Below are 26,852 nucleotides of genomic sequence, written 5' to 3' on the forward strand. Positions count from 1 at the left end.
ATATAATCCTGTTAACACCAAGGAAACTGAGGGGTCAGTAGTCCCTGGGCAGCTACATCATTCTGGGTTGTTCATTAGGCAACAAAATTGATTAAAAAAAACAGACATACAGGGAGGGAATACCTGGACTTGTCCGATAAGAAACGCTCATTTTCATTTTCCACTGCAAAATGTTTTACAATGTTTTCCCATTGCGTGCCTTTTAATGAACACAACCGAGCCCTATACTGTAGCTGCCTTTGAACTCAAGAGTGCTGTCAGCATATTTTGGTTGGAAAAAATATTTACACATCCTCCTCCTCAGTCAAATAGGCCCCCAGATTCACCTTTTAGCAACCAGCGTCTTAAAATGGTGCAATACGCAGAAATTGCTCCGCCATTTTCGGTTTGCTAAAATTCTAATAGTTTGTCTAATTTCCATTTACGTGACAAAACAAGCAATGTATTGTGTACAGAATCATTGATTAATCTAAACCGCTGTGAAATATACACTACTGTTCAAAAGTTTGGGGTCACTTGGAAAAGCTACTTTTTTTGACCATTAAAATAACATCAAATTGATCAGAAATACAGTGTAGACATTGTTAATGTTGGAAATGACTTTTGTAGCTGGAAACGGCTTATTTTTATGGAATATCTACATAGGTGTACAGAGGCCCATTATCAGCAACCATCACTCCTGTGTTCCAAAGGCACGTTTGTGTTAGCTAATCCAAGTTTATCATTTTAAAAGGCTAATTGATCATTAGAAAACCCTTTTGCCAGTTGCCAGTTGCGGACTTGTGAGGCATCTGTTTCTCAAACTAGACACCCTAATATACTTGTCCTCTTGCTCAGTTATGCACCGGGCCCTCCCACTCTTTCTATTCTGGTTAGGGCCAGTTTGCGCTGTTCTGTGAAGGGAGTAGTACACAGCGTTGAACGAGATCTTCAGTATCTTGGCAATTTCTCGCATGGAATAGCCTTCATATCTTAGAACAAGAATAGACTGATGAGTTTCAGAAGAGAAGAGGTCTTTGTTTCTGGCCTGTAATCGAACCCACAAATGCTGATGCTCCAGATACTCAACTAGTCTAAAGGCCAGTTTTATTACTTATTTAAATCAGCACAACAGTTTTCAGCTGTGCTAACATAATTGCAAAAGGGTTTTCTAATGATCAATTAGCCTTTTAAAAGGACAAACTTGGATTAGCTAACACAACGTGCCATTGGAACACAGGAGTGATGGTTGCTGATAATGGACCTCTGTACGCCTATCTAGATATTCCATTTTTTAAAACATTTTTTATATATATATATATTTTTAAAATCAGCCGTTTCCAGCTACAATAGTAATTTACAACATTAACAATGTCAATACTGCACTTTTATTTCAAAAACAAGGACAATTTCTAAGTGACCCCAAACGTTTGAACGATAGTGTACTTTGAATAACCAAAAATGTTTCATTTTCAGCTGTTTGAAGCTGGTGTACAAAACAAAATAAAAGACGCAAAAACAAAACTTAAGAACGGGGAGCATAGAAGTAGCGCACAGAACAGATCTACCGCTTCTTAGACTTGCTTTCAATGACAATGACAGATCTATATCTCACCTTTCTATGTGAATTTGGTCAGGTTGCCCAAAAAGTTACATATTGCAGCTTTAAAGTGCCACGATCATGATGCAGCAGACCGTCAAGGCTGCTTGATCTGTGACAACCATGTAATACTGATTAGCAGTTCCTCCCTTCAGTTGCTTGCAAGTGTGTGTTTGCATGCAGGAGTGTCCATCACTTTCATGAAGTTCTTGAATGGAGCATGTGTGGGTATATACAGTATAACATAATCACAAGTTTGCTACAGGGCAGGAGCTCTATAAACATTAAGTGAATAATAAAAGTCTTTACAGGAACATTAACTTACACACCACAAACTTTACACTTTTGCACGGTAAGAAAGAGGGAGATGTCTATTGTGAATCCTGTGCCCCCCTTGGCTCTCTCTCCTCCTCATCTCCAGGCAGTTTTTCCTCCTCCATCACTCTATTCTCCTTTGTTTCTCTCTCCTCTTCAATGCTCTTCTCTGGTTTGACCTCTGGAGAAGCATGGGAGTCGTGTCCTGTTATCTCCTCCTGAACGTTATCCTCCATCTGATGCTCCCTAGCCTCCGGCCCGGCCTGGTCAACCGTGCTCTCCCCAGTCTGACCATCGCTGGGTGTTTTCGGAGGCCCACTGTCTGTCTGTAAGTGGCTGTGGGTGCTTGCCTCCTCCACCACCCCTTCCTCCCTTGTTCTTTTCTTCTTCCTCTTAGGGCTGCCGGAGGACTCTGTGGGCGGCATTCCTGGCAGCGCCATGATGCCCCCGTGTGGGAGGAACATGTGAGGGTACAGCAGTCCATGGGACAACCCTGGAACAAGGAAAGGGTTGAAGGCCAGGTGGCTGCCACTGCTACTGCTGACGCCACTGCTGCTGCTGGCCGCCGCAGTGGTGATGGCTGCGATGCTGTGGCTGCCTATCGCACCTAGCTGCTTTTCCTCTGTCGACTGCTTGTCCTCCCTCTTTCTCTCTCCGTCAGACTGCATGCCGGAGCCATCTGCCTGTGTGCTCGAAGACGCCTGGCTGGGGCCTCGTGAGGGGCTACTGGCCGCGGAGGATGCCGTAGTGGTGCTAACTGCAGCCGCTGAGGAGGTGGGAGCGGAGCTTGTGAGCGGCTGCCCCATCAGCCCCTGAACACTGAACATGTGGGGGGAGCCATGTATGCCGTGGAGCATCATGGGAAGCATGCTCAGGCCGTTCTTGGCATCTTCACCAGCGGACACGGCGAAGCCATGGGGGAATCCCATTAGGCCCGTGAGTGGGATGCCCTGGACATTGCGGAGGTTCTGGAGGCTGACCAAGTCCATGCTGCCGATCAGGCTGCCGTTCATGAAGAGTGGGCCCATGGGTGACTCCGAGAGGAGGGGCTTGGGCATCTCGCTGCGAGGACGACGGCCCCGGCGGCGGGGCCCTTGGTCGCGGCACACAGGCTCTGTGAGTATGCGCGTGTACTTTCCCTCGGGAAGAAAGCCCTGGAAACACAAGGCATTAGCTTGAGGAAAATGCAGGAAGTGTTTTGAAGGACATCTGTACTCTTTGTAAGGCAGTAGGTTCTGAGAACTGTCTGTGCTACTCAAGATGTACAAATGCCAAATTAAAAATGGCATTCTAATTAAACTATTTGATGAGACACTTGTATGGATGAGAGAGAGTGAAAATTCCATGCTACTCACAGAGTGTTTCACAACATCTGCCCAGTCGGGTGCCACGTAGTACTCAGTATTCGCATCCAGCCATCGGGAGAGCTCCTTGATTGCTGGAGCCATAGCACCCCCAAGCTACAGAACAGGAATATACAGCCCATAATCAGTTGTACACACACATACCATAAATATAACTGATGCATTTGTGTGTAATTCAGGTTGTAATCTTGTCAAAGCAAGTCAAACATTACATTTCATGCAAATTCCTGAAAGTTATGTCTTATCAAAGGAGTGTATTTGATCAATGTGAAGTAGTACAGTTGGGTGGGGAGAAGTGTCTTCATTCTCCTGTTAAGTAGCTAGATTTTCAAGCAAATATTTTAAAGTTTCCATCAAATAACTTCGTATCGTATAATAACTCCTCATTTACCAAATTAAAAACAAGTTATGAGTTTCCATCCTATTTTTAACAGTTGATGGTTTTGCCACAAACAACAAATGTGCCAACTCTGGTATGGTGTAGCCAACAATTTCCAGACAGAGGGTGATGAAATTATGGATAAGAGCAAGATAATTTGTACAGTGCCTTGCGAAAGTATTCGGCCCCCTTGAACTTTGCGACCTTTTGCCACATTTCAGGCTTCAAACATGAAGATATAAAACTGTATTTTTTTGTGAAGAATCAACAACAAGTGGGACACAATCATGAAGTGGAACGACATTTATTGGATATTTCAAACTTTTTTAACAAATCAAAAACTGAAAAATTGGGCGTGCAAAATTATTCAGCCCCTTTACTTTCAGTGCAGCAAACTCTCTCCAGAAGTTCAGTGAGGATCTCTGAATGATCCATTGTTGACCTAAATGACTAATGATGATAAATACAATCCACCTGTGTGTAATCAAGTCTCCGTATAAATGTACCTGCACTGTGATAGTCTCAGAGGTCCGTTAAAAGCGCAGAGAGCAAAAAACAAGGAACACACCAGGCAGGTCCGAGATACTGTTGTGAAGAAGTTTAAAGCCGGATTTGGATACAAAAAGATTTCCCAAGCTTTAAACATCCCAAGGAGCACTGTGCAAGCGATAATATTGAAATGGAAGGAGTATCAGACCACTGCAAATCTACCAAGACCTGGCCGTCCCTCTAAACTTTCAGCTCATACAAGGAGAAGACTGATCAGAGATGCAGCCAAGAGGCCCATGATCACTCTGGATGAACTGCAGAGATCTACAGCTGAGGTGGGAGACTCTGTCCATAGGACAACAATCGTATATTGCACAAATCTGGCCTTTATGGAAGAGTGGCAAGAAGAAAGCCATTTCTTAAAGATATCCATAAAAAGTGTCATTTAAAGTTTGCCACAAGCCACCTGGGAGACACACCAAACATGTGGAAGAAGGTGCTCTGGTCAGATGAAACCAAAATTGAACTTTTTGGCAACAATGCAAAACGTTATGTTTGGCGTAAAAGCAACACAGCTCATCACCCTGAACACACCATCCCCACTGTCAAACATGGTGGTGGCAGCATCATGGTTTGGGCCTGCTTTTCTTCAGCAGGGACAATGGTTCAAATTGATGGGAAGATGGATGGAGCCAAATACAGGACCATTCTGGAAGAAAACCTGATGGAGTCTGCAAAAGACCTGAGACTGGGACGGAGATTTGTCTTCCAACAAGACAATGATCCAAAACATAAAGCAAAATCTACAATGGAATGGTTCAAAAATAAACATATCCAGGTGTTAGAATGGCCAAGTCAAAGTCCAGACCTGAATCCAATTGAGAATCTGTGGAAAGAACTGAAAACTGCTGTTCACAAATGCTCTCCATCCAACCTCACTGAGCTCGAGCTGTTTTGCAAGGAGGAATGGGAAAACATTTCAGTCTCTCGATGTGCAAAACTGATAGAGACATACCCCAAGCGACTTACAGCTGTAATCGCAGCAAAAGGTGGCGCTACAAAGTATTAACTTAAGGGGGCTGAATAATTTTGCACGCCCCATTTTTCAGTTTTTGATTTGTTAAAAAAGTTTGAAATATCCAATAAATGTCGTTCCACTTCATGATTGTGTCCCACTTGTTTTTGATTCTTCACAAAAAAATACAGTTTTATATCTTTATGTTTGAAGCCTGAAATGTGGCAAAAGGTCGCAAAGTTCAAGGGGGCCGAAAACTTTCGCAAGGCACTGTATTTGTCAATTGGCAGCCAAACACCGTCACCATCATACAAATGAAGACCATCAAGCTCAGCGTGCACTTTCACCACCCTGGGAAGTTCTTATTTCCTCTGCAGCCTAATAAACTGAACAGTGCATTCGGAAAGTATTCAGACCCCTTGACTTTTTCCATATTTTGTTACGTTACAGCCTTATTCTAAATAGTCCCCCCCCACATCAATTGACACACAATACCCCATAACTACAATGCAAAGACAGGTCTTTATAACATTTTGCAAATGTATTACAAATAAAAAACTGAAATATCACATTTACATTAGTAGTCAGACCCTTTACTCAGTACTTTGTTGAAGCACCTTTGGCAGCAATTACAGCCTTGAGTCTTCTTGGGTATGATGCTTACAAGCTTGGCACACCTATATTTGGGGAGTTTCTCCCATTATTCTCTGCGGATCCTCTCAAGCTCTGTCAGGTTGGATGGGGAGCATCGATGCACAACTATTTTTAGGTCTCTTCAGAGATGTTCGAACGGGTTCAAGTCCAGGCTCTGACTGGGCCACACAATGACATTCAGAAACTTGACCCGAAGCCACTCCTGCATTGTCTTGGCTGTGTGCTTATGGTCGTTATCCTATTGGAAGGTGAACCTTTGCCCCAGTCTGAGGTCCTGAGTTCATATTTCCCTCGATCCTGACTAGTCTCCCAGTCCCTGCCGCTGAGAAACATCCCCACAGCATGATGCTGCCATCGTGCTGTGGGGATGTTCAATCTGGGTATCATCAGACCATAGAATCTTGTTTCTCATGGTCTGAGAGTCCTTTAGGTGCCCTTTGGCAAACTCTAAGCGGGCTGTCATGTGCCTTTTACTGAGGAGTGGCTTCCGTCTGGCCACTCTGCCATAAAGGCCTGATTGGTGGAGTGCTGCAGAGATGGTTGTCCTTCTGGAAGGTTCTCACACCTCCACAGAGGAACTCTGGAGCTCTGTCAGAGTAACCATCGGATTCTTGGTCACCTCCTTGATCAAGGCCCTTCTAACTCTATTGCTTGGTTTGGTTGGGCGGCCAGCTCTAGGAAGAGTCTTGGTGGTTCCAAACTTCTTCCATTTAAGAATGATGGAGGCCACTGTGTTCTTGGTCACCATAGTCAGGATCGAGGGAAATATGAACTCAGGACATCGGGGCGGCAGCGTAGCCTAGTGGCTAGAGCGTTGGACTAGTAACCGGAAGGTTGCAAGTTCAAACCCCCGAGCTGACAAGGTACAAATCTGGTGTTCTGCCCCTGAACGGCCACTGTTCCTAGGCTGTCATTGAAAATAAGAATTTGTTCTTAACTGACTTGCCTAGTTAAATAAAGGTAAAAAATAAATAAATGCTGCAGACATTTTTTGGTACCTTTCCCCAGATCTGTGCCTCGAAACAATCCTGTCTCGGAGCTCTACGGACAATTGCTTCGACCTCATTGCTTGGTTTTTGCTCTGACATGCACTGTGGGACCTTATATAGACTGGTGTGTGCCTTTCATGTCCAATTAATTGAATTTCCCACAGGTGGACTCAAATCAAGTTCTAGAAACATCAAGGAAGATCCATGGAAACAGGATGCACCTGAGCTCAATATCGAGTCTCATAGCAAAGGGTCTGAATACTTATGTAAATAAATCATTTAAAAAAATTGTAATACATTTGCAAAAATGTCTAAACCTTTTTTACACTTTGTCATTATGCGGTATTGTATGTAGATTGATGATGATTTTTATTTATTTAATCCATTTTAGAATAAGGCTCTAACATAAAATATGTAAAAAGTAATTGTGGGAGGAACACGCAACATCACATGACTGCAAGTTTACTGTGACATGATTATTCTATTAACATTTGCGCAAAAAAGTATTTCCGCTGCCATTTGTCACATACAGTGCCTTCAGGAAGTTTTCACCATTTTCCCACATTTTGTGATACAGCCTGAATTTAAAATAGATTAAAGAGATTGAGATTAGAGATTATGTTGTCACTCGCCTACACACAATACCCCATAAAGTCAAAGTGGATGTATTTTTTTTTATTTCATTTTTTTGCCAGTTAAATTAAACAGAAAAGCTGAAATGTCTTAAGTCACTAAGTATTCAACCCCTTTGTTACGGCAAGCCTAAATAAGTTCAGCAGTAAACATTTGCTTAACAAGTCACATAATAAGTTGCATGGACTCATTCTGTGTGCAATAATAGTGTTTAACATGATTTCTGAATAACATCCTCATCTATGTACCCCCCACATACAATTATCTTTAAGGTCCCGCAGTCAAGCAATGAATTTCAAACACAGATTCAACCAAAAAGAGCAGGGAGGTTTTCCATTGCCTCGCAAAAAGGACATCTATTGGTAGATGGGTAAAACATTTGAAAAGCAGACATTAAATATCCCTTTGAGCATGGTAAAGTTATTAATTACACTTTGGATGGTGTATCAATACACCCAGTCACCACAAAGATACAGGTGTTCTTCCTAACTCAGTTGCCGGAGAGGAAAGAAACCACTCAGGGATTTCACTATGAGGCAAATGGTGACTTTAAGGCTGTGGTAGGAGAAAACTGAGGATGGATGAACAACATTGTAGTTGCGCCACAATTACTAACCTAAATGACAGTGAAAAGGAAGAATAAAAATATTCCATAACATGCATCCTGTTTGCAACAAGGCAATAAAGTAATACTGCAAAAAATGTGTCAAAGCAATAAACTTTGTGCTGAAAACAAAGTGTTATGTTTGGGGAAAATCCAATACAGCACATTACGGAGTACCACTCTGCATAATTTCAAGCATATTGGTGGCTGCATCATGTTATGACTATGCCTGTAATCGTTAAGGACTGGGGAGTTTCTCAAGATAAAAAATAAATGGAATGGAGCTATTCAAAGACAAAATACAAGCAGAAAACCTGATTCGGTCTGCTTTTCATCAAACACAGGGATGAATTCACCTTTCAGCAGGACAATAATCTAAAACACAAGATCAATCTACACTGGAGTTGTTTACCAAGAAAACAGTGAATGTTACTGAATGGCTGAGTTACAGTTTTGACAGGACTTGAAAATCTATGGCAATCCCAGAAAATGGTTGTCTAGCAATGATCAACAACTAATTTGACAGAGTTTAAAGAATTTTGAAAGAATAATGGGCAAATGTTGCACAATCCAGGTGTGGAAAGATCCTAGAGACTTACATTTGTAATCGCTGCCAAAGGTGATTCTACAAAGTATTGACTTGGGTATGAATACATACATAAATTAGATATATCTGTATTTCACTTTCAATAAGTTTGCAAAAAATATGTTTTTACTTTGTCATTATGGGGTACTGTGTGTAGATCGGTTAGATGAAAATAAAAAAGCATATTTAATACATTTTGAATTCAGGCTGCAACACAAGAAAATGTAGAATGTCAAGGAGTACAGTGAAGGCAATTTATCTAATTCACATACCAAAAACATTATCCACCACTGAGGAAGGTATTTTGTTTTGATGACATTTAGGAAAGTTTACCCACAATTTTCTGTTTCCATCAGGCCTGTCGTAGGGCGATATGGCTTGAAAATCGTATCTTGATTTTTTTCAAACTTATCGGCGATTCACAATATACAGTGCATTGGGAAAGTACTCAGACCCTTGACTTTTCCCACATTTTGTTACATTACAGCCTTATTCTAAAATGGTTAAATACAACAAAACCCCTCATGACAAAGCGAAAAATATATATATTTTCTGAAAATGTATTATAACAAAAAACAGATACCTTATTTACAAAAGTATTCAGATCCTTTGCTATGAGACTCGAAATTGAGCTCAGGTGCATCCTGTTTCCATTGATCATCCTTGAGATGTTTCAACAACTTGATTGGTGTCCACCTGTGGTAAATTCAATTGATTGGACATGATTAGGAAAGGCACACACCTGTCCATATAAGGTCCCACAGTTGACAGTACATGTCAGAGCAAAAACCAAGCAATGAGGTCGAAAAAAATTGTCCGTAGAGTAGGTGAATGGCTGCTGTTTTACAGGCTCCTAACCAATTGTGCTATTGTGTATTTTTTCATGTTATTTCTAACTTATTTTGTACATAATGTTTCTGCCACCGTCTCTTATGACCAAAAATAGTTTCTGATAATCAGAACAGCGATTACTCACCTCGTACTGGACAAAGATTTTTGTTCTTTAATGAGTCGGACGCAAAGGATTTACTTCAGACACTGGACAAGGCCCAAATCCCCGTCATTTGTATGAAGAAGAGTCAAGAGATATAGGGGTCGTAGGTCGGGGTGCATTGTAAGAATCAGAGTGGGTAACCCGCCTCTAATGTCAGTCCTATTAGCCAACGTGCAATCATTGGATAATAAACTGGATGAACTCCGATCGAGACTATCCTAACAACGGGACATTCAAAACGGTAATATCTTATGTTTCACCGATTCGTGGCTGAATGACGACATGCTTGCTGGGTTTTCCGTGCATCGGCAAGATAGAGTAGCTGCCTCCGGTAAGACAAGGGGTGGCGGTCTGTGTATATTTGACAATAACAGTTGGTGCACGAAATCTAATATTAATGAAGTCTCTATGTTTTGCTCGCCTGAGGTAAAGTATCTCATGATAAGCTGTAGACCACAATATTTATCAAGAGAGTTTTGAACTATATTTTTCATAGCTGTCTATTGACCACCACAAACCGATGCTGACACGAAGACAGCACTCAACGAGCTATATACGGCCATAAGAAAACAAGTAAATGCTCATCCAGAGGTGGCGCTCCTAGTGGCTGGGGACTTTAATGCTGGGAAACAAAACAATTTTACCTAATTTCTACCAGCATGTTACATGTGCAACCAGAGGGGGGGAAAACCCACCTTTACTCCACACAGAGATGCGTACAAAGCCCTCCATCGCCCTCCATTTGGCAGATCTGACCATAATTCTATCCTTTCTGATTCCTGCTCACAAGAAAAAAACTAAAGCAGGAAGTACCAGTGACTCGCGCAATACAGAAGTGGTCAGATGACACAGATGCTAAGCTACAGGAATGTTTTACTAGCACAGACTGGAATATGTTTCGGAATTCTTCCAATGGCATTGAGGAGTACACCACATCAGTCACTGGCTTCATCAATAAGTGCATCGATGACGTCGTCCCCACAGTGACTCTACGTACATAGCCCAACCAGAAGCCATGGATTACAAACTTATTACGGACTGCAAGGGAAAGCACAGCGTTGAGTCAAGCAACACTGAAGCATGCATGAGAGCACCAGCTGTTCCGGACGACTGTGTGATCACGCTCTCCGTAGCCGATCTGAGTAAGACCTTTAAACAGGTCAACTTTCAAGGCTGCAGGGCCAGACAAATTATCAGGACGTGTACTCCGAGCATGCGCTGACCAGCTGGCAAGTGGCTTCACTGACATTTTTAACCTGTCCCTGACAGAGTCTGTAATACCAACATGTTTCAAGCAGATCACCATAGTCCCTGTGCCAAAGAACACCAAGGTAACCTGCCTAAATGACTACCAACCCGTCGCACTCACGTCTGTATTCATGAAGTGCTTTGAAAGGCTGGTAAATGGCTCACATCAACACCATTAGAAACCCTAGACTCACTCCAATTTGCATACAGCCCCAACAGATGCAATCTCTATTGCACTTCACACTGCCCTTTTCCCACCTGGACTAAAGCAACACCTACGTGAGAATACTATTCATTGGCTACAACTCAGCATTTAACACCATAGTGCCCTTAAAGTTCATCACTAAGCTAAGGACCCTGGGAATAAACACCTCATCCAACACCATCATTAAGTTTGCAGACGACACAACAGTGGTAGGCCTGATCACAGACAACGATGAGACAGCGTATAGGGAGGAGGTCAGAGACCTGGCAGTGTGGTACAAGGATAACTACCTCTCCCTCACTGTGATCAAGACAAAGGAGATGATCGTGGACAACAGGAAAAGGGTGGCCGAGCATGCCCCCATTCTCATCGATAGGGCTGTAGTGGAGCAGGTTGAGCGCTTCAAGTTCATTGGTGTCCATATCCCCAACGAACTTTCATGGTCCAAAACACACCAAGACAGTCGTGAAGAGGGTACGACAAAGCCTATTCCCCCCTCAGGAGAAAAATATTTGGCATGGGTCCTCAGACCCTCATAAATTTCTACAGCTGCACCATCAAGAGCATCCTGAATGGTTGCATTACCGCCTGGTATGGCAACTGCTCGGCCTCCGACCGCAAGGCACTGCTACCGCACGGCAAGCGGTACCAGAGCTCCAAGTCTAGGTCCAAAAGGCTTCTTAACAGCTATTATCCCCAAGCCATAAGACTCAAGAACAGATAAAAAATTATGGCTAGCCCGACTATTTGCATTAACCGACCCCCACCCCATTTTTACGCTGCTGCTACTGTTTATTATCTACGCATATTCACTTTACCTCTACCTACATGTACATATTACGTCAATTACCTCAACTAACCTGTGCCCCTGCACATTGACGCTGTATGTATGTATGTATGTATGTATGTATGTATGTATGTATGTATGTATATGTATATTTTATATGCCTCTTTATTTTCGCTTTTTAATAATTATTTTACCACTTATTTTGTATTAAAACTGCATTGTTGTTTAAGGGCTTGTAAGTAAGCATTTCACTGTAATTCAGCACATGTGACAAATACAATTATTATTATTTTTACCCCTTTTTTTTCTCCCCAATTTCGTGGTATCCAATTGTTTAGTAGCTACTATCTTGTCTCATCGCTACAACTCCCGTACGGGCTCGGGAGAGACGAAGGTTGAAAGTCATGCGTCCTCCGATACACAACCCAACCAAGCCGCACTGCTTCTTATCACAGCGCCATCCAACCCGGAAGCCAGCCGCACCAATGTGTCGGAGGAAACACTGTGCACCTGGCAACCTTGGTTAGCGCGCACTGTGCCCAGCCCGCCACAGGAGTCGCTGGTACGCGATGAGACAAGGATTTCCCTACCGGCCAAACCCTCCCTAACCCGGGTGACGCTAGGCCAATTGTGCGTCGCCCCACGGACCAAAGTAGTGAGTAAATGGTTTGAATAATTATGTAAATGTGATCAGTTTATTATTTTTAATGAATCTGCATAAATGTCTAAAAACCTGTTTTATCTTTGTCATTATGGGGTATTTATTATTATTTTTAAATCCTTTTTGAATGATTTTTTAAATCCAATCAACGTAACAAATTGTGGAAAATGTCAAGGGGTCTCAATACTTTCCGAATGCACCATCTTCATTTGTGCAAAGCTGTCATCAAGGCAAAGGGTGGCTACTTTGAAGAATCAAAAATATAAATATATTTAGATTTGTTTAACACTTTTTTGGTTACTACATGATTCCATGTGTTATCTAATAGGTCTGATGTCTCACTATTATTCTACAATGTAGAAAATAGTAAAAATAAAGAAACTCTTGAATGAGTAGGTGTCCAAACTTTTGACTGGTACTGTATACTTCCATAAAGTTTTTCCTAGCACTAACTGCGTAGCCCAAACTGTTTGGGCGCTATAGACACTCTAGCTGTCACCTTTCACTGCAAATGTAGAAGTGCGACATCGGCAGGTCCGGTGGAATGATACGATTCCAATGTAAAAAATAACAGATCACTCTAGCTTTAACTTTTATTATGCTAATTATATTTTCGCGGGGGAGCAGACGGACTCTAGGAGGTTAACCTACTTTTCTGCAATAATGACTGATCTGGCTTTCAAGTATGTCTATAAAAATATTTTTTTTTCAGAACCATGCACATCCACTAATAATGACCAACTTCTGGTAGTAGGCATTATAGAAAATTAACACAGGTCTCATGAACAATCTCTCAAGCACAAGCCAACATGCTAGTGAGTAGCCAGCTAATCTTTAAATTTAAAGCCAACTTGGATCTATTTGCTTCTTAACAAAGGTAGAACAGTGGAACTGTTATGAATCCTGTCGGTCTGCAACTGTTTGAACAACATGGCCTGTTCACTTAGTTTAGATGTTGAAATCAAGTGGCTAAAATGCTGCTAGCAGTGCGTGGTACTGCAATGCTGCGCGCGACAGAAACTGAGCATTAATATTCCAGTCATGTTCACTGATACTCCCATTTTTATTAGGGTCTGCTCTGTTCTGGGAGTTGAGACATAAAAAGGGTATCGTTAGAAGGGGAATCAACCGATTCTGTTGGAAGTTGCACAGTGCACACAGCATAGGAGCAAAAGAAAGGAGACCAAAAAGACATTGGAACATTGCGCTAAAACATACGTTTTTGTTATCCGACAGGTACTTTACTCTCATATTATGGTTGAATGGAAACATGATTCATGTCAGTGATGTTAAGTGTGCTCGTGCATCAGTGTTGGTGTGTGGTTGTGTGTCAAAAAGGTTACCCTGCGGCCAGTGCTTCTGTGGACCACGGGCACCCTCTCCTCCCCTGTTAGGGAGTTGACGTCCAGCTTGGTGGGGTCTTTGCAGCGATGTCTCCGCTGTTTGGGCCGCTCCACAAAGCTGTGCAACATCGCTGCGCCAGGAGACTGAAACCCCAGATTTGGCAAGGTCAGCACACTACAACATCACCTGTCATCACGTGGTTGGAGTTACTTATCCAATAGAACTCAAGAGTATTTGTCAATGAAAGCTTCTCTAACATCAGATATGTACAGTGCAGTATCCCTCAGGGCAGTTTCCTTGTGCAGCTACTTTTCTCTATTTTTACAAATGATTTGCCATTTGTCTTACAAGAAGCTAAAATGACTATGTATGCTGACAATTGCACACTACAGTTGTGGCCAAAAGTTGAGAATGACAAATATTAATTTCCACAAAGTTTGCTGCTTTCAGTGTCTAGATATTTATGTCAGATGTTACTATGGACTACTGAAGTATAATTACAAGCATTTCATAAGTGTCAAAGGCTTTTATTGACAATTACAGGAAGTTGATGCAAAGAGTCAATATTTGCAGTGTTGACCCTTCTTTTTCAAGACCTCTGCAATCTGCCCTGGCATGCTGTCAATTAACTTCTGGGCCACATCCTGACTGATGACAGCCCATTATTGCATAATCAATGCTTGGAGTTTGTCAGAATTTGTGGGGTTTTGTTTGTCTACCCGCCTCTTGAGGATTGATCACAAGTTGTCAATGGGATTAAGGTCTGGGGAGTTTCCTGGCCATGGACCCAAAATATCGATGTTTTGTTCCCCGAGCCACTTAGTTATCACATTTGCCTTATAGTAAGGTGCTCCATAATGCTGGAAAAGGTATTGTTCGTCACCAAACTGTTCCTGGATGGTTGGGAGAAGTTGTTCTCAGAGGATGTGTTGGTACCATTCTTTATTCATGGCTGTGTTCGAAGGCAAAATTGTGAGTGAGCCCACTCCCTTGGCTGAGAAGCAACCCCACACATGAATGGTCTCAGGATGCTTTACTGTTGGCATGACACAGGACTGATGGTAGCACCCACCTTGTCTTCTCCGGACAAGCTTTTTTCCGGATGCCCCAAACAATCGGAAAGGGGATCCATCAGAGAAAATTACTTTACCCCTGTCCTCAGCAGTCCAATCCCTGTACCTTTTGCAGAATATCAGTCTGTCCCTGATGTTTTTCCTGGAGAGAAGTGGCTTCTTTGCTGCCCTTCCTGACACCAGGCCATCCTCAAAGTCTTCGCCTCACTGTGCGTGCAGATGCACTCACACCTGCCTGCTGCCATTCCTGAGCAAGCTCTGTACTGGTGGTGCCCCGATCCCGCAGCTGAATCAACTTTAGGAGACGGTCCTGGCGCTTGCTGCTTTCTTGGGCGCCCTGAAGCCTTCTTCACAACAATTGAACCGCTCTCGTTGAAGTTCTTGATGATCAGATAAATGGTTGTTTTAGGTGCAATCTTACTGGCAGCAATATCCTTGCCTGTGAAGCCCTTTTTGTGCAAAGCAATGATGACGGCACGTGTTTCCTTGCAGGTAACCATGGTTGACAGGAAGAACAATGATTCAAGCACCACCCTCCTTTTGAAGCGTCCACAGTCTGTTATTCGAACTCAATCAGCATGACAGAGTGATCTCCAGCCTTGTCCTCGTCAACACTCACACCTGTGTTAACGAGAGAATCACTGTCAGCTGGTCCTTTGTGGCTGAAATGCAGTGGAAATGTTTTTTTGGGGGGGGATTCAGTACATTTTGCATGGCAAAGAGGGATTTGCAATTAATTGAAATTCATCTGATCACTCTTCATAACATTCTGGAGTATATGCAAATTGCCATCATACAAACTGAGGCAGCAGACTTTGTGAAAATGTATATTTGTGTCATTCTCAAAACCTTTGGCCACGACTGTACACATCAGCACCTGCAGCCAGTGAGCTCACTGAGACTCTTAGCAAGGAGTTAGTCAGTGTCAAAATGGGCAATTAACAATAAATTGGTCTTAAATGCATAAAATCAAAAGCATTGTATTTGGTTCAAAACATTCTTAGACCTAAACCTCAACTGAAGTTGTGCATTAATTGTGTGACCATTGAACAAGAAGATGAACTCCTAGGAGCAACACTGGAAGGTCAGTTATCATGTTCAAGTCATATTGACAAAGTTGTTGTGAAGATGGGGAGAGTTAAGTTGTTATAAAAATATGTTCTTTTGTACTAGTTGTTGAGGCTTTGATCTGGTCTCATTTTGATTAACTGTCCGGTAATATGGTCAGGTGCAGCAAAGAAAACCCTGGTATAGCTGCAGTTGCCTCAAAACAAAGCAGCACTCCTTGCCCTGAACTGCACACACAGAACTAACATCAACAAAATGCATGATAGTCTTTTCATGGTTGAGGGGAAATCGACTACTTCTCTTCTAGTCTTGAATAAGAAACATGTGTGTTCTAAATGCCCTCCCACTTGTATAATTTTGCAAACTCTTCAAACAGACATACATAATCCACCAAACACACCACCAAAGGTTGCAAGATCAAATCCCTGAGCTGACAAGGTAAAAATCTGTTGTTCTGCCCCTGAACAAGGCAGTTAACCAACTGTTCATAGGCCGTCATTGAAAATAATAATTTTTTTCTTAACTGACTTGCCTAGTTAAATGAAGGTAAAAAATAAATAAAATGATGCCAAAACCAAAAACAGATTTAATGCATAGCTCAGTTATATATAGAGCCATGTCATCGTGGAATGCTCTGGTACCAGAGGTTACCCAGGCAAAAGTAAAAAGTTTGGCTTAAAAAAAAAGATACAAAACAAAAACATAGTATCACAGTGCCCCCTCTTTCTAAAGATCGAATTTAACTATACTGAACAAAAATATGAATGCAACATGCAACAATTATATATTTTTTTACTGAGTTACAGTACACAAGGAAATCAGTCAAAAGAAATCCATTCATTCAGCTCTAATTTTTTATTTATTTGTTATTTTACCAGGTAAGTTGACTTAGAACACGTTCTCATTTGCAGCAACGACCTAGGGAATAGTTACAGGGGAGAGGAGGGGGATTAATGAGCCAATTATAAACTGGGGATTATTAGGTGACCGAGTTGGTTTGTGGGCCAAATTGGGAATTTAGTCAGGACACCGGGTTAACACCCCTACAATAAGTGCCATGGGATCTTTTAATGACCTCAGAGTCCGGACACCCGTTTAACATCCCATCCGAAAGACGGCACCCTACACAGGGCAGTGTCCCCAATCACTACCCTGGGGCATTGGGATATAATTTTTTTAGACCAGAGGAAAGAGTGCCTCCTACTGGCCCTCCAACACCACTTCCAGCAGCATCTGGTCTCCCATCCAGGAACTGACCAGGACCAACCCTGCTTAGCTTCAGAAGCAAGCCAGCAGTGGTATGCAGGGTGGTATGCTGCTGGCTAATCTATGGGCCTTGGCGGGCATAAGCCCACCGACTTGGTAGCCAGGCCCCCCCTCCTCAGGCGATTCCGCAGGTGAAGAAGCCGGATGTGGAGGTACTGGGCTGAAGTGGTCTGCGGTTGTGTGGCCGGTGGGACGTACTGCCTAATTCTCTAAAACAATATTTGACACAGTTTATGGTTGAGAAATGAACATTAAATTCTCTGGCAACAGCTCTGGTGGACTTTCCTGCAGTCAGCATGCCAATTGCATGCTCCCTCAAAACTTGAGACATCTGCAGCATTGTGTTGTAACAAAAGCGCACATCAAAAAAGTGGTCTTTCACTGTTCCCAGCACAAGGTGCAACTGTGTAATTACCATGCTGTTTAATCAGCTTCCTGATATTCCACACCTGGTGGATGGATTATCTTGGCAAAGGAGAAATTCTCACTAACAGGGTTATAAACAAATTTGTGCACATCATTTGAGAAAAATAAGCTTTTTGTATGTATGGACAATTTCTGGGATTTTATATTTCAGGTCATGAAACTTGGGACCAACACTTTCCATGTTGCGTTTTATATTTTTGTTCAGTGTATATAAACTACATGACCAAATGTATGTGCACTTCTGCTCGTTGAACATCTCATTCCAAAATCAAAGGCATTAATATGGAGGTGGTCACCCATTTACTGCTATAACAGCCTCCACTCTTCTGGGAAGACTTTCCACTAGATGTTGGAACATTGCTGCGGGGACTTGCTTCCATTCTGCCACGAGCATTAGTGAGATCAGGCACTGATGTTGGACGATTAGGCCTGGTTCGCAGTCAGCGTTCCAATTCATCCCAAAGGCATTTGATGCTGTCGAGGTCAGGGTCTGTGCAGACCAGTCAAGTTCTTCCACACCGATCTGGACAAACCATTTCTGTATGGACTTCGCTTTGTGTACAGGGGCATTGTCATGCTGAAACAGGAACGGGCCTTCCCCAAACTGTTGCCACAAAGTTGGAAGCACAGAATCGTCTAGAATGTCATTGTATGCTGTAGAGTTAAGATTTCCATTCACTGGAACTAAGGGTCCTAGCCTGAACCATTATTCCTCCTCCACCAAACTTTAGTTGGCACTATGCATTGGGGCAGGTAGTGATCTCCTGGCATCCGCCAAATCCAGATTTGTCCAATGGAGTGTCAGATGGTGAAGCGTGATTCATCACGCCATTGCTCCAGAGTCCAATGGCGGCGAGCTTTACACCACTCCAGCCGACGCTTGGCATTGCGCATGGTGAACTTAGGCTTGTGTGTGGCTATGGAAACCCATTTCATGAAGCTCCGGACAAACAGTTTGTGTGCTGATGTTGCTTCCAGAGGCAGTTTAGTAAGTGTTGCAACCAAGAATATACCATTTTTACGCACTACGCGTTTCAGCGGTCCCGTTCTGTGAGCTTGTGTGGCCTACCACTTCGCGGCTGAGCAGTTGTTGCTCTTAGATGTTTCCACGTCACAATAACAGCACTTACAGTTGACCGGGGCAGCTCCAGCAAGGCAGAAATATGACAAACTGACTTGTTGTCATCCTATGACGGTGCCACGTTGAAAGTCAGAGTTTTTCAGTAATAGCCGACTTCGCTAATTTGAAGAGGTGTTCACATACTTGTGTGTGTGTGATGATTTACACACACACACACACGTCAAAAGTTATAGTTTCAACAATGTAGAAAATAGTAAAAATAAAGAAAAACCCTTGAATGAGTAGGTGTGTCCAAACATTTGACTGGTACTGTACATACATAGTGCCTTCGGAAAGTATTCACACCCCTCGACTTTTCCACATTTTGTTATGTTATAGCCTCCTTCTAAAATTGGTTAAAATATTATTATTTTTTTTTACACACAATACCCCATTATGACATTGCAAAAACAGGTTTTTAGAAATTGTTGCAAATGTATTACTCATTTTTAAAAAATGACCCTTTACTCAGTACTTTGTTGAAGCAGCCTTGAATCTTCTCAGGCATGACGCTCCAAGCTTGGCGCACCTGTATTTTGAGTTTCTCCCATTTTTCTCTGCAGATCCTCTCAAGCGCTGTCAGGTTGAATGGGGAGCGTCGCTGCACAGCTATTTTCGGGTTGAAGTCCGGGCTCTGGCTGGGCCACTCAACGCCGGCGTTGTCTTTGTTGTGTGCTTAGGGTTGTTATCCTGTTGGAAGGTGATCCCTTGCCCCAGTGTGGAGGTCCTGAGCACTCTGGAACAGGTTTTCCTCAAGGATCTCGCTGTACTTTACTCTGTTCATCTTTTCTTCAATCCTGACTAGTCTTCGATCCTGACTAGTCTCCCAGTCCCTGTAGCTGAAAAACATCCCCACAGCATGATGCTGCCACCACCATGCTTCATGCTTCACTGATGGTGCCAGGTTTCCTCCAGATGTGACATTTGGCATTCAGACCAGAGTCCTTTAGGTACCTTTTTGGAAAACTCCAAGTGGGCTGTCATGTGCCTTTTACTGAGGAGTGACTTCTGTCTGGCCACTAACATAAAGGCCTGATTGGTGGAGTGCTGCGGAAATGGTTGTCCTTCTGGAAGGTTCTCCCATCTCCACAGAAGAACTCCAGAGCTCTCTCAGAGTAACCATCGGATTCTTGGTCACCTCCCTGACCAAGGCCCTTCTCCCCCATTTACTCTGTTTGGCCAGGTGGCCAGCTCTAGGAGGAGTCTTGGTGGTTCAAAACTTCTTCAATGTAAGAATGATGGAGGCCACTGTGTTCTTGGGGATCTTCAATGCTGTCAAAATGTTTTGGTACCCTTCCCCAGATCTGTGGGTTGACACAATACTGTCTCGGGGCTCTACGTACAATTCCTTTGACCTCAAGGCTTGGTTTTGCTCTGACATGTACTGTGAACTGTGGGACCTTCATATAGACAGGTGTGTGCCTTTCCAAATCACGTCTAATCAATTGAATTTACCACAGATGGACTCCAATCAAGTTGTAGAAACAGCTCAAGGATAATCTATGGAAACAGGATTCCCCTAAGCTCAATATCAATTCACATAGCAAAGGGTCTGAATACTTATGTAATAAATAAAAACAATTATTTAACCTTTATTTAACTAGGCAAGTCAGTTAAGAACCAATTCTTATTTACAATGACGGCCTACCCCGGCCAAACCCGGACGACGCTGGGCCAATTGTGCGTAGCCCTATAGGACTCCCAATCACAGCCAGTTGTGATACAGCCTGGAATCGAACCAGGGTCTGTAGTGATGCCTCTAGCAGTGCCTTAGACTGCTGCACCACTCGGGAGCCCTAAATAAAAGTATGTTTGCTATTTTTTATAATTTCACATTATGGGGTATTGTGTGTATATTGATGAGTAAAAAAATATATAATTTAATCAATTTTAGAATAAGGCTGTAAAATGTGGAAAAAGGGAAGGGGTCTGAATATTGTCTGAATGCACTGTATAACTATTATTTAATTAAAATTCCAAATAAATTGTTTTAAATGTAATATCTTATGTTGTTCTTGTCTATTACTATTCTGCACTTTCTCATCTATTTGTGTGTTTTATGTGGACCCCAGGATGCGTAGCTGCTGCATGTGCTGTAGCTAATAGGGTTCCTAATAAACTAAACCAAACAATATTCTCTTACTATAAAACCTAGCGGCTGGTGAGTTGAACCCTCTTAACATGAACTTTCTCACAAAAACATATGGGTTCCCTCCACCTGCTTATTCCCGCTTTGATTCCAGGAATCCTCCAACGGAGAGGGAATCGTCCAACTTGGATTTCTGGAGACACTTGTTTTTGACAATGATCAACTCACCGGTGCAAAAGTGGGCAGTTCCATGTTGTAGTTAGGATTCTGCCGCAGCCATTCCATCAGGCCCTTGTTGGCAGCCTCTCTGTCGATGGCCACCACCTCTGGCTGGGTGGGTGTGGAGGGTCCCGGGGGGCACTCCGGTGGGGAGGAGGTGGACGACACCGCAGAATGGCTGATGACTTCTACCCTACCCTGTAGAGAAAAAAATGAGAGAACTCATAATCAGATGTCCTTGATTCACCACTCAAATCTAGTATGAAGCTCTAGAGACACAACCTTGCATACCAATGCACATGAATTGCCTCCTCCAAGCACGAAACCACAAGAGTCAACTTTATTGTCCTTCCCCCTGAACTTGGTAGGGGGAAGAGGTCCACAGTAATTATCATCAAAACCAGGAGGGGCAGAAAACTAGTACCATTAAGCTGTCCTTTTTGCTGTTCACAAAACCAAAAGAACTTCTGACTTTGCAAACCTGTTGTTCCGGCACGTGCATTCCTCTGCTCTTGACGAACCCCATGTCGACAGCCTCCACGTTTCTCCGTCTGCCTCGCCTTCGGCGCATGAAGGCATCGTCGCGCCTCAGGTTGCCATTGACGATTTGGCCGGTGACGGGGTGGATGAGACCTGCCTGCAGGATCCCGGCCATGTCTACTCCCACCGAGCCCTGCATGGCACTCTGAATGACACTCTGCATGGCGCCCATGGCAGGCAGTTTGTGGGAACTAGGGTGGACCTGGTGGCTCATGTGGTCTACAGTGGCTGCAACTTCGCCCCCAATGCCCAGATCCCCGGCCTTGGAGAGGTCCATGGCCGCCTCCTGCCAGCCGTTGAGCAGCAGCGCCCCGCCTTGGTGCGGCACCGTTAGGGGCATCTTCTCCCCTGAGTGGCACTGCTTGCTGAGCACCACGCCCTCGTACTCAAACGACCGCCTACCCCGCTTTAGTTCGGGCAGATAGGGCGGCGCCACCAGCCTCTCCTGCAAGAGAGGCAAGGATGTCAACCTCCAGCCTCCTGGGCTGCATTCTCCGGCACCTCTTTGCTTGTACTGAACGGCATGGAAATGGAAGAACAATGGAAGAATATTAACGAGTACTGACAATAGAAAAGGTGAATATCCACAAAAACATCAAAGAAGATTTTCCACAACAATGGTTATGAATTATGATGTGAGAAAGGGACAAAGCATGAACATGGGATAGTCACCTTGGGCAGGCGGGTGACAGAAGGGGCTGGGATGTTGAAGTTAAGGTTCTGGGATGGCTGTACCCTGGTTGAGATGAAGCCAGCCCTCTGGTGCACACTGTTGGGCACACAGGTGTTTGCCAGAGAGCTGGGAGAGTCATACTGCTGGCTGGACGAGGGCCACTTCCCCTTCAAGATGGCGTGACATATACTGTCCAGGCGGTTGATGATCACCCGGTCCTGCAAGGCAAAGTTGCACAAAAAATCCCCATGTCTCATTCCCCTGGTTCCCAGTATATGGCCCACACACACACACACGTGAACAGGGCACGACAGCCCCTCTTCTCCCTCAGGAAGCTGAAAAGATTGGGCAGGGCCCTCAGATCCTCAGAAAAATCTACAGCTGCACCATTGAGAGCATCTTGACTGGCTGCATCACCGCTTGTTACGGAAACTGCAAGGCACCTGTTGCTACAGACGGTGGTGAGTACTGCCCACGGCAAGCGATACTGTTGCACCAAGTCTGGAACCTGAACTGCCTCTAACCCCAAGCCAAAAGACTGCTAAATAGCTACCTGCACTACCTGCATTAACCCACACTCACCGGACTCCACACACACACACACACACACAGATGCTACAGTCTATTATCTAGCCTGAAGCTAAGTTACTTTAACCCTAGCAGCATGTACATCACAGGGTTTCCATTAGGAAAATGTGGAGCCAGATGTGACCGGGAAGATATTAATTTACCGTCCATTCGAGAAATTTTGCATACCCATATGCATTGGGTGCATAACCCATTGTGCTCAGATTGACAGAAATCACATTTAGATTATGGTAATGCATATTAACAGAACATGCAACTCATGTAATGAAGGAGTCAATAAAGCATAATTTTCAAACATTTGCCAAAACGCAATTCGCAGGAAAACATCATTCTAAACAGCGCAACTGATAGTGGTTCCATATGTGACAGAGATGAAAACTTAGAAAGAGGGGGAATCTAAAGATGCAACCACTAGGATGGGTTGCTATTTTGACTAGGATTGTGCCTTTTGCTTCTGGACAACGCAAAAAAGTTACTATGAAAACCAAATAGAACAGGAACGAAATGGCATAGTGGCAGGTCCAATAGGGAAGAAAATAAAATACATGTGTGAAAATTATATAATTACTACAGGCTATACATAAATAAATAAAATAATTCCAAATACTTCAAAAGAAAGAATAACTTAGCTACAGAGGAATCGAGGATCATTAGCTTCTTTTAAAAATGAGATATGGCTTGTTTCAAATCACAAACTTGTAGGACTATGCCTATTTGGGGAGCCAGCAATTTGGGCAACACACATGGCAATAGGCAGCCCTAAAATTTCCCGGTTTCTGTAATGCCCCCTAAAACAAATGCATGCCTTGCGGCCAAAGTGCCCAGTGTTCCCTCTCACTTAAATGGCTCTCTCAGATATCTCAATTCTTATTAGCAAATGCCCGTCACGTGATTGGGTCCTTCTCACAGGCGTAGCAGCTCTGAAGTAGTGAAGACAGACACGTCGGGGATGCAACAGCGCGTGTCCTTATCGAATTCCCGAGGCCCTTATTGAAGATGTTAAAAGAATTGTCCACATATACTTTTCATTACCTAACAAGATGAGTAGGCCTAACGAACAGCAAAAGCACTATGTCAATCTACTATCCCCCATAGTACAAACGTTGACCTATTCTATTGGTCAGCTTGTCCGTCTGTGCGAGAAATAAATATTCCAAACATACTCTGGGACAGTTGTGGAACACTATAGATCCCAAATTAATACAACCACTGTACATCGAAAAACCTTTTAAAAGCAATGAGGCTGATGCAACAGATCAGAAAGTTCAACTTAAAAATGTTGATAAAACTATTAGGCTATTTCTTCACATTATAAAGGCAGCAATGCACACACGGCAGAATAGCTACTGTTTTTGGTTTTCAAATCTATTTAAATCAGCTATTTTGGTTAATGGCCTTCGTGCCTTATTAGATGGCCTTGGTGCCCGGGTAGATAGGGCACCTCTTGAAGGCCAAATGGCCTTGACCCTAAAATTACGAAATTCCAAGCCGGTCACAATAGGTTTAGCTGATTATTGAGTTGCGGCTTTCAGTAGAAAGCATCTAAAATATGGGTGAAGATAATGTGTCTTGACTATAATTTAAAATCTTTCCTTTTTGTGCTATGTTGCTCTGTCTGCATGCTACGTCTTGCTTGTCCTACAGTATGTTGCTCTGCGTGTGCTCACTGCTCTTGTCTGTATTGTTATTGTAATTGTTTTTAATAACCTGCTCAGGAACTCGTTGAAAATAAGCCAGCTGGCTAAAACCGGCACTTTTACTGAAATGTTGATTAATGTGCAATGTCCCTGTAGAAATAAAAATAAAATAAACTCAAGAGACAAGAAGCGGAGGGGTGTGTGGCAAAGATATAGGCGAGTCTGTCTCCGAATGGCTACGCTGTCTTCCGCCAATTCTTGCGCATTCACTGTGTGAATTGTTTACCCTTTGATCATTAAAAAATAAAAAAATCCAGATTACATACAGTATGTAACCAAGAGTAAACGTACTGCTCATCTCTTGTAAACGTACTGCTCATCTCTTGTAAACGTACTGCTCATCTCTTGTAAACGTACTGCTCATCTCTTGGTTACATTAATTTATGTTAATCCATGTATTAATTACAGTCGTTTACAGAGTTTTGTTTGGAGTGCGCCATGTGAGCAATGAGCATGTGGCTGGTTTCTCTGTCCTGGTAATGTTGAGGGCTTGTGCGCGCCTGAGCACGCATAGAAGTACCTGGCCTGCTGCGTGGAAATGTAGGAACGTTTTTTTTTTTTTAACATTGCGAATGATAATACGCAGAAAGTATTCACACAACCTTTGACTTTTTCCACATTCTTGTGTTACAGCCTGAATTTAAAATGGTTTAAGTTTTTGGGCCCTTGCCTACACGCACAATACCTCGTAAAGTCAAAGTGTAATTATGTTTTCATATTTTTTTACAAATTTATTAAAAATGAATAGCTAAAATGTCTTGAGTCAATAAGTACTCAACCCCTTGGTCATGGCAAGCCTAAATAAGTTCAGGAGAAAAAATGTGCTTAACAAGTCACCTAATTAGTTGCATGGACTAACTCGGTGTACAATAATAGTGTTTGACATGATTTTTTACATACACTTATCTGTAAGGTCCATCAGTCGAGCAGTGAATTTCAAACACAGATTCAACCACAAAGACCACTGCCTCGCAAAGAAAGGCACCTATTGCTAAATGGGTAAAAAAATAAAATACAGACATTGAATATCCCTTTGAGCATGGTGAAGTTATTAATTACACTTTGGATGGTGTATAATACACCCAGTCACTATAAAAGATACAGGCGTCCTTCCTAACTCAGTTGCCAGAGAGGAAGGAAACCGCTCAGGGATTTCACCATGAGGTCAATTGTGATTTTAAAACAGTTACAGTTTAATGGCTGTGATAGGAGAACTGAGGAGGTATCAACACCATTGTAGTTACGCCACAATACTAACCTAATCAACAGAGTGAAAAGGAAGCCTGTACAGAATACAAATATTCCAAAACATGCATCCTGTTCGCAACAAGGCACTAAAGTAATACTACAAAAACATGGCAAAGAAATTAACTTTATATATAGGGGCGGTAGGTAGCCTCCCTGAGCTGACAAGGTAAAAATCTGTCGTTCTGCCCCTGAACAAGATATACAATGAATACAAAGTGTTATATTTGGAGCAAATAAAATACAACACATTACTGAGTACCACTCTCCATATTTTCAAGCCTAGTGGTGGGTTCATCATGTATGGGTATATATTTACAATGACGACCTACCCCACCAAACCCCCCACGACGCTGAGCCAATTGTGTGGCGCCCTATGGTATACTTGTAATCCTATGCCTATGGTATACTTGTAATCAATAAGGACTGGGGAGTTTTTTAGGACAAAAAAAGACCTGGTTTAGTCAGCTTTACACCAAACACTGGGGGAATAATTCACCTTTCAGCAGGACAATCAGCACATTTCAGACATAAATGCAACGCAATGCGCATCACGGGAAAAAACTGATTAAAAAAACAATGAAAATACAAATATTAACTACACAATGAACATAAGCGGATAAAAACAAAAGAATAATAAAAACTGAAAGACAAAAAAAGCATCCTAAGGAAAAGCAAAGCTAAAAACCGCACAGTACCAGGGAAATGTTTGGACACCTACTCATTCAAGGGTTTTTCTTTATTAAAAAAAAACTATTTTCTACATTGTAGAATAATAGTGAAGACATCAAAACTATGAAATAACACAAATGGAATCATGTAGTAACCAAAAAACTGTTAAACAAATCTAAATATATTTTAGATTCTTCAAAGTAGCCACCCTTTGCCTTGATGACAGCTTTGCACACTCTTGACATTCTCTCAACCAGCTTCATGTTAATGTCCACAATTTTGGAATGAGATGTTCGACAAGCAGGTGTTCACATTCTTTTGGCCATGTAG

General features: G+C 42.8%; 1 protein-coding gene across 8 annotated transcripts in view; it reads right to left on the reverse strand.

Annotated features, from left to right (window-relative positions):
- Positions 1–1,329: 1,329 nt before the first annotated feature.
- The window catches only part of chd6 (chromodomain helicase DNA binding protein 6), a 108,871-nt gene continuing 83,348 nt past the window's right edge, over positions 1,330–26,852 (reverse strand). For 6 of the 8 annotated variants that reach the window (XM_024444724.2, XM_024444715.2, XM_024444697.2 and 3 more), the window contains exons 33-38: positions 22,320–22,538; positions 21,589–22,161; positions 21,117–21,305; positions 13,846–13,989; positions 3,250–3,354; positions 1,330–3,048 (exon numbers count right to left, since the gene is read on the reverse strand). In XM_024444724.2, the coding sequence (XP_024300492.1) occupies positions 1,951–3,048; positions 3,250–3,354; positions 13,846–13,989; positions 21,117–21,305; positions 21,589–22,161; positions 22,320–22,538 (2,328 nt within the window). In that variant the 3' untranslated portion in view covers positions 1,330–1,950. The remainder of the gene's footprint in view (positions 3,049–3,249; positions 3,355–13,845; positions 13,990–21,116; positions 21,306–21,588; positions 22,162–22,319; positions 22,539–26,852) is intronic. The other 2 variants (XM_024444705.2, XM_024444732.2) reach the window with 2 other exon arrangements.

This window comes from Oncorhynchus tshawytscha, linkage group LG02 (assembly GCF_018296145.1).
Source record: "Oncorhynchus tshawytscha isolate Ot180627B linkage group LG02, Otsh_v2.0, whole genome shotgun sequence".
In the NCBI taxonomy this organism is placed as follows: domain Eukaryota; kingdom Metazoa; phylum Chordata; class Actinopteri; order Salmoniformes; family Salmonidae; genus Oncorhynchus; species Oncorhynchus tshawytscha.